At 39.9% G+C, this 8,580-nt stretch overlaps 1 protein-coding gene across 1 annotated transcript; it reads left to right on the top strand.

The window, feature by feature from the left end:
* The first annotated feature begins 1,915 nt into the window (after positions 1–1,915).
* LOC129497494 (olfactory receptor 145) lies at positions 1,916–2,863 on the top strand. The gene has a single exon (XM_055306404.1). The coding sequence runs from the start codon at positions 1,916–1,918 to the stop codon at positions 2,861–2,863; it is 948 nt and encodes a 315-aa protein (XP_055162379.1).
* The last annotated feature ends 5,717 nt before the right edge of the window (positions 2,864–8,580 follow it).

Raw genomic sequence — 8,580 nt, 5'->3', positions numbered from 1 at the left:
CTAGATGACTTTTAATATTGCCTCAAATCTATGAGACCCCAAATGTGTGAATTAGCTGTCACTGAGCTCAAGCAAGACTCTGAGAGATTGGGGCACAGTGGGATAACTTTTGTCATGACGAGGGTTAGAAAAGGAGCAAAGGAAGCAAAATGGGGAAACAAATGTTGGTGGGTCTGGTGGGAAGAGGGGTCAAGCTACAAGGCCATGACAGTCAATATGAGGGCACTGGGAGTCTCCTAAAAGAGATCTGACAGGATGGAGGACAGGCGCCTCCTGTCAAGAATTCCAACAATTTAGCAATTTTGGAAAACAATGTTCTTAATTGACAGGGATTTTTTTTTTTTTTTTACTGCCAAACTCAAGTTCCAAGAGATCACAGAGAAGGTCTGTTTCTCCTTGGACTAGATATTATGGAATTTCTGTGATGAACTGAAATTTAAGTGGTGTATGGAATGCCCTTCTCTGAACTTGAATAGCATTTTATTTTTAACTTTTCTGGATCTTAGCACATATTTACAGCATATTAAGTTCAGTGTGTTCTAGCTTAATTTTTCAAGGAGATTGTCAGACCCCTGAGGGCAAGGACTCTGCTTAAATATTTCATTATCTCCCACAGGGAGAGGCTAAACACAATTATTAAGAACACCAGATTTGAAGCAAGATGGATCTAGATTTCATATGGCCTGCGTAGTTTAACATCTGGTGAATTATTGCATCTCTAAAATGGGAGTGATAAAACCTACCTAGTTCATAGGATTTGGGGACAGAATTAAAAAGAAATATTACATGTGAAATGATATTGGATTCTGGCCTGCTGGAGTCAGTACACAAGTGCTAGGACAGAAAGAATGCTTGGTACATATTGTAAGCCCTCAATAAATGGTTAAGTTATTATTTTTTGTACAATACTTTGCATTTTATTGAGTAGATATTAATTGGGCAATTAAATAATGTTTCTAAAAGCTCATTCAAATATTATCAAGGGTACAAGCCAATATTACTTTTTTAACAGTTAGTTTCTAGGACTATGATCCTGGGGGATCCTTTGGCTTTCTACTTCTAATCAGGTCCCCAGATCCCCAAATCCAGAATAAAACCCCTTAGTCTCCCATCACCAGCTGGCAATGATTATAGGCTAAGGTGCTGTCTTCCTTCTACAAACTGGAAAATAGCGTTGGGGTAAAGCCTCCATCAGATATCATCTTCTTAAGCTCAGAGCAAATTCTAAGGCAGTCCAGATTCTGATCCTTTAAACAGAACAGGAGTTAAAATGGTCTGTGCTTAGTTCCTTTTTCTGTGTTAGCACCATAGTCATTTATCTGTCTGAACAATCATGGATAAGATTTGGACTGAAGGGTACATTGTGGAGGCTCTAGGCTGAAGGAGGGTGAGTGACTGAATCTGGACAGAACTTAAGTCCCCAGCCTCACATAAGAAAGGCTTTGGGAAGGACCACCTCCCTTTTCTGCTTTGTCTTTGGTGACCACAGGGTGGAAACTCCAGGCACAGGTGGGCTGCCTTCAACCTCTGAGAGGACTCTCCCCAGATACTGGCCCCAGATTTTGCGACCTTGAACAGAAGCTGGAGTTGGAAGGACACAATAAATGGACCAAAGTAAAGACCTGGGAGACTCCTCAGCTCATCTTTGAGACACTCTTCCCAGCAGCATCTGTCCTCACCATGGAGAAAGGTCCATTCTCCAGAGGGTGCGCTAGTGGCAGAGTCCTTAGGGGGCCTTGAGATCAGACCCACAGGCATCCTGAGAGGCCTTTCTGCCGAAGTTCAAAATCTCTGTGTGGATTCAGTTCTTACAAATAGGAGGTGACTAGGAGGAGAGGGAGTGTCTCTGTTTCTTTTTCTCTCTCTCTTTCTCCCCCCCCCCCTCAAATTGACTCTTTCCCCTTGTTCTCACAGAATGACTTTAGTAAGAATGGCAGCTGAGAACTCCTCTGTGACAGAGTTTATCCTCTCAGGCTTAACCAACCAGCCAGGACTCCAGATTCCTCTCTTCTTCCTGTTTCTAGGTTTCTATGTGGTCACGGTGGTAGGGAACCTGGGCCTGATAACCCTGATTGGGCTGAATTCTCACCTGCACACCCCCATGTACTTTTTCCTCTTCAACTTGTCCTTCATAGATTTCTGCTATTCCACTGTTATCACTCCCAAGATGCTGATGAATTTTGTCTTGAGGAAGAACGTCATCTCCTATGCAGGGTGTATGACTCAGCTCTTCTTTTTTCTCTTCTTTGTTGTATCTGAGTCCTTCATCCTGTCAGCAATGGCATATGACCGCTATGCCGCCATCTGTAACCCACTGGTATACACTGCCACCATGTCTCCTCAGGTCTGCTTCCTCCTTCTGTTGGGTGTCTATGTTATGGGGTTTGCTGGAGCCATGGCCCACACAGCGTGCATGGTAAGACTGACCTTCTGTGCCAACAATCTGGTTGACCACTACATGTGCGACATCCTTCCCCTTCTTGAGCGTTCTTGCACCAGCACCCATGTCAATGAGCTGGTAGTTTTTGTTGTTGTGGGCATTGATATTGGTGTGCCCACAGTTACCATCTTCATTTCTTATGCCCTCATCCTCTCCAGCATTCTCCGTATTCATTCTACCAAGGGCAGGTCCAAAGCCTTCAGCACCTGCAGCTCCCACATAATTGCTGTATCCCTCTTCTTTGGATCAGGGGCATTTATGTACCTCAAACCATCCTCTCTTTTACCTATGAATCAGGGGAAAGTGTCCTCTTTGTTCTACACCATCGTTGTGCCCATGCTCAACCCACTAATCTACAGCTTGAGGAATAAGGATGTCAAAATTGCTCTGAAGAAAACACTGAGCAAGAAACCATTCTCTTGAGAAAGGAGTAATACTTAGGAAAGGCCCTTTCTTCCTTCCTTATATGATTCAGGTTCCACTGGTTACATGGAGGAAATTTTAACTTTCTCCTTTCCACTTTATGCATCCTTTAATTTAAGAAGATTCTTTAAACTAGGGTACTCATATTTAGTGGACCTTAAAGGTCCTTTAATTCAGTTCCCTCATATTTCTGAGAATAGATACAAGTTTATATACCTTCTCCAAGGTCACTCAGTTACCCAGCAGCAGGACTGTGACTAGGATACAGACTTTTGATTTCTAATACTAGTTGTTTTCCACTATGGCTCACTTTCTTCCTCCATCAACACAGGAAGATTTCATTTCAAATGTGAACTGATCTAGGATGTTAAGATCTGGTTCTATCTACAGAAATTTCATGCAACTTTTCAAGGGCTAATTTTAAATACCACATTTTTGCAAAGAAGGTAGGAGGTATAAAACTTTGTTGAGATGGTCTTGGCTAAATGACCAAATTCTTGAAGAATTTTGCACAGTACTTGGGGGAAATATGCTGGGACCCAGACAGCAGGAAGCATGGTTACTCCTAAGACAGTGGTGTGGAGCTTCAGGGACTTGGACTTTAAGGGATTTGGTCATGCTGGCTGGACAACCATATAGAAAATATCAAGGTCATGAAGTACAGGATTTGGGAATTTTTTGCACACAACAATTTCCTTGTTTCAAATTGTGCTTTTGAAACCTGGGTGGAGAAGTCTGAAGCTCAGGGTGGTCAGCTAAAAATCAGGAGAATATTTCAGAACCATGGAAACTTTGTGTTACAAGCCAGTAATTAGGTTAGCACCACATAGCAGCCAGTCAACAGAGGAAACGACCACGGACTGTTATGGTACTGTATGTGATAGAGATGTGTGAGGTGTTCTCTGTGTGCCTCTCTAGATCAACTTTCTATTCCTTTGTACCTTACTTCAAGTCTTGGGAGGCATTTCCTAATGGATCTTGTCAATGGGCTCCCTGACCCTCTGGTTTTTGGCTGGGTTAAGCCAATGGCAGCATCAGCAGAAGAAATCAGAGGACAAGTGGAACATGATATTGTGATATTGATTTCCCTGACTTCCAGTGGGCTACAGTAACTGCCCATTTCTAAGCCATTGACAGTAACTGCTCCTTCGTCTCTTTATGCAAAGGGATGGTAATGCTGCTGCTGCTTGCTTCTACCATCCTTCTCTGGTTTCTCGCAACCACCCTTTTGCCTACACCTATGCAAATAGTGCCCTTGTTACATTTTTCCGGGAATCATCTTTTTTCTGCTGGGACTCTGACACACCCTTCCAGTATAGGGTGCAAGGATTATACAGTTTAGGTTTGTAAATCCACAGCCTAATGGTACTGTGTAAAGGGAGGCAGAGTTACTTCTTGGTTTAATAGAAAATTATAAGTGGTAAATATGTCTTTGAGAAACAACAATATATAAAAGACTCTGAAAATACTTTCGATTTATGAGATTCTCTTCAGGAAAATTCTCTTCTATTTGTAAAAATGAAGTCTGGATGTGTATATAGTTACATCCTTTGGGAAGGTACAGATCAGTAAGGGTGAATTCAAAAGAATAAAAATGGAACTAGGGAACTGTGTTTAGATGGCACAGAACACAGGACCAGCGTAGAATTGGGATGACTGGGACAAGGGAGGGAAGAACAGCATAGAGACTCAGAAAAAGCAGAGTAGGGAATTGAGAGGTAGAGTCAGATTTGAGCCTAGTTTTTACTCAGCAGCTATGTGACCTCATGCAAGTTACCTGATGTCTCTTTCTCTTTGAAGTCATTTCCACAGGATTATTAAGAGAATTATTTCTTTCTACATTTGTGTATTCTTTCTACAACCCATTTACAATATGTATTTATTTGTACATTGACTGGGCAGTACATGTTCATGGTATTTATAATTATTACCAAAAAATACTCAGTGAAAGAAAGTCTCTCTTTACTCAATTTTCTGGTCCTTCTGTACCCTCTCCAGGGTCTGTCAATGTTGCTTATTGGTTGTATGTTTTAAGACAGTCTTTCTATGCATGGTGCTTTTGTTAGCCAAGATGCAACAGGGAGTTACTCAGATCAGAGGGCTGAAAACTATCAACAGAAGGGAGGAGGAGAAGGGACAAAAGCAGGGATGGAATGTTTTGTTGCTGGAACCAGCAGTTCCTGCCAAGGAAATGCCAGGCTAGGTGTTTTTCCTGATAGCTCTTTGTATAGGCCAGTCTGATCGGGTTTGGAGCTGAGGACCTGTGCAGAAGCCGCCCCCCGCCCCAGTTGTCCTGAGTTACCTTTAATTTTAATAAGATCTTCTCTTATGGGCAGTTTTCCACCTTATTTTGAACATTCAATGTATGCACTAGCACGCTGACATACCAGACATATGCAGTTGAACTAAAATACCTAGGTAAGAGAATATGTATTAAGTTCCTTACTGTATGTGCAAGACCCTGTCCCTGCTCCCTAATACGCTAAATAAAAGCTTCCTGTACTAACCCCACAGGCAGATCGTGCTTTCTATCTTCTTATTTGTAACAAGTAATAAAAAGTGCTTTGCTTTTGGGGCACCTGGGTGGCTCAGTAGTTGAGGGTCTGCCTTTGGCTCAGGCCTTGATCCTGGGTCCTGGGATTGAGTCTCACATGGGGCTCCCTGCAGGGAACCTGCTTCTCCCTCTGCCTTTCTTTTTGTCTCTCTCTCTCTGTGTCTCTCATGAATAAATAAATAAAATCTCTAAACAAAAAAAAAGTGCTTTGCTTTCAACACTTCCCTGAGTTGTGTTCAATTCAGTGTACCCCAATGGCAAACCTCTTGAGTTTGGTTACACCTGTGCATACATACACACAACCTTGTCCTTGTTTTCAAAGTCTATGAGCAGCTGCTTTAACATGTTATCTACCAATGAAAACTATTATGCAGGGGAGGGAATAAAGGGTTGTTATTGGATAAATAAGTGAATAAAAAAGCAGAAAGATGTATATGAAGGATTGTGGATAGCCAAAAAGAGGCAGAGAGAAAGGCACACTGTGAAAACAAGGGAGTGTCAGCTCTGGTTATATAAGTGTGTTTTCCAAGACACAGTTCACAGAATTTGTTTTTGCTGGTCTCTTGTTTCCAACTTGATTTTTATGATCACATAAAATTCTTGTATATGCGTGCATTATATCTCATTAACATTTTTTTACTACTGTATATTACTTTTGTTTTTCCAAATTATAAACAATGGTTAGCAGACTTATTCAATAACTCTTTGAATTTTCCTCTAATTAGGATATGTTTTTAGACACAGAATTACGGAGTGACATAAGATTGTTGAATATTATTCCAAAATTCCTTCTTTAAAGTTCATCTCAATTTATACTCTCACAAGCAGTATAAACATACTCAGATGGTTTACTCTTGGCCAGATCCTGTACCAGTAAGGGTGTCACTCATTAAAAACTGATTACCTTTAATTTTGACAGTGGTGGTGTTTGTATTACTGTCTTCTCCTTTTACAGCTTTTATTCCTTTCTACTTCATGAACTACCACTTGTAGTATCTGAATGGATAAAGAAAAGAAAAGTGGGAGCAAAACTGAGAATATTTTCTTCTGTCTTCCTTTTCTTTATTATATATTCCCTGTAGGGGAGGGAAAATTATTTTCCTTCTAGATTTTTGAATGAAACTCCCCTGTGATGAAAGACTGATTAGCAGGAGAAAAACAAAGAGAAGTTTAATAACATGTATACATCCTGTATATATAGGAGATACTCAGGAAAAACGACCCAAGCCACCAACTTAAATACCATCTCCAGCTAAAGGCAAAAAAAAAGATGTTGTGGGGGAGGGTTGTCACTTACAGAAAAGGTTATCAGGCAAAGCCCAGTAAATGATGGTATGGTTGTTATGCAGATTTAAGTTGCTACCTTCTCCATTGATAACAGTTTCTAGAGATTTAGTCATCTTCCTCTTCTTGGTACAGAGGGGGAGAAACTCTTAAAAATGGAGATTTTTCTTATAAATTTCCCTCACAAAGGGGGGAACTTCTATCCAGCTGTCAGAGCTTCTTTTGTCTTTGTTTTCTTAAAAAGAATCAGATCAAGATCATTCTTAGGCCAAAAAGACATTTTGAGGTGGCAAATTCTGCTTTACCTCATCCCTTTAATTCTTAAATGGCTTTTTCTTGGCTTCATCATAACTCTGGTAATCTTTTTGGTCCAAGGAAGGAAAGACAGTCTAGAACTTTCCCTTTGTGATAATTTATTATGAAGTGTCCTTCTGGAATATCTTTCTCCCACATCTCTGTCTCTTTCAGTGTCCCTACCCTGTATTCTCAGAGCACACTGCACTTCACATGTTAAGTGTTGGTCCAAATGCAGGGCCACTGCTCATTTACTTTTCTATATACATCCTCACAACAAATCAGACTGTAAGTTCTGTGTGAGCAGGGTCCTTGTTGTCCATTTTGATATATCCTCCACATCTAGTGGCTGTAGCAGAGCCAGACTCTAGGATTTGTAAACCCAACTTTCCACTCCTTTTTATAGTCAAGCATAGTGCTGTATAAAATGGTTAACTTTTTCTAGGAAATTCTAAATCACTCTCTGATTGAATATTGGCTCTGAAAGCAGTTTTATAAAATGCCAACAATCGTGCATTCGCTCTGTACTGTCCATTTTCGCTCATATCTGAGAAACAACAAATTAAAAGAACAACTTGTATGATGAAAAAAAAAAAAAGAATCATTCATGTACGAAGCTCCCATTTCCCCCAGAATAACAGACTAAGCCTGAAAGATTGTGTTCAAAAGATAAACTAGAAAAAAGTCACCAAGACCATAACCTGATTCTTCCTTATTGATTTTGCAGGGCACCGTACTGCTTTCCTTTTTCTTTACTGTCACAAATGAATATATTCTATATCCTGTCAGAATTGCTTCTGGGGACATTTGATAATACAGTTTTTGGAACTTTGCAAGTTCCTTGTAGTTTTATTGGGGAAAATTACTACTTTTCCCTTTGTAATTAAAGTTAGGGAGAGATATTTTAAAACTATGAAATGTCTTGTTCCTTTTCAATTTTTCACATACCAGCTTTAGCATCCATTGATAATTCTTGCCTCAATCAGTATTACTCTGATGGTTGAAAAGTGGAGATGTTCTAACTCCATCAAGCTTTCATTATTGTTAGTTGGTACTTTGTCAGAAAGAATCTTTCCTTCTGTGTTTATTTACTTATCCATTCACTCATTCATCTGTTTATTCATTCATATGATTGTAGGCTCATGCATTCCAATTTTATCCAATGGGTTATGATTCATTATTGTCATTGCTTCAGTTGTTGCTAAGTTTGTTCCTGATTTATCCAGTGGGAGCCTCTTCAAACTAGTTCCTATATTCTTTTAATATATCTCTATTAGATTTTGAGCCTTTGTTGCTTTATAGCAAAACAGTATGTTTCAGGCTTATTTTGTAACTTTCCTGCCCCAGCATTGGTTCTATTTAGAGATAAATTGTGTTTACACCAAAATATGAAAGGTAGGTGAAATGAGCTGTATATAATGTAATTCTGCAAATAGGTATCTAATGAGAGAATATTCATGTTTATAAAATATTCTTTTATATGCTTTTTTTTCCCTTGAGGATGCCTGTCTGTGTACAGGTGATAGACCTGGTCTCTGTGAATGGGCCAACACTCTGTGTCTCAAAGTCCATTAGCCCTGAGTGT

The sequence above is a fragment of the Nyctereutes procyonoides genome, unplaced genomic scaffold, assembly GCF_905146905.1.
Source record: "Nyctereutes procyonoides isolate TBG_1078 unplaced genomic scaffold, NYPRO_anot_genome, whole genome shotgun sequence".
Classification (NCBI taxonomy): Eukaryota; Metazoa; Chordata; class Mammalia; order Carnivora; family Canidae; genus Nyctereutes; species Nyctereutes procyonoides.
The sequence above is the reverse complement of the archived record's forward strand: the minus strand, read 5'-3'. Positions and strand labels throughout refer to the sequence as shown.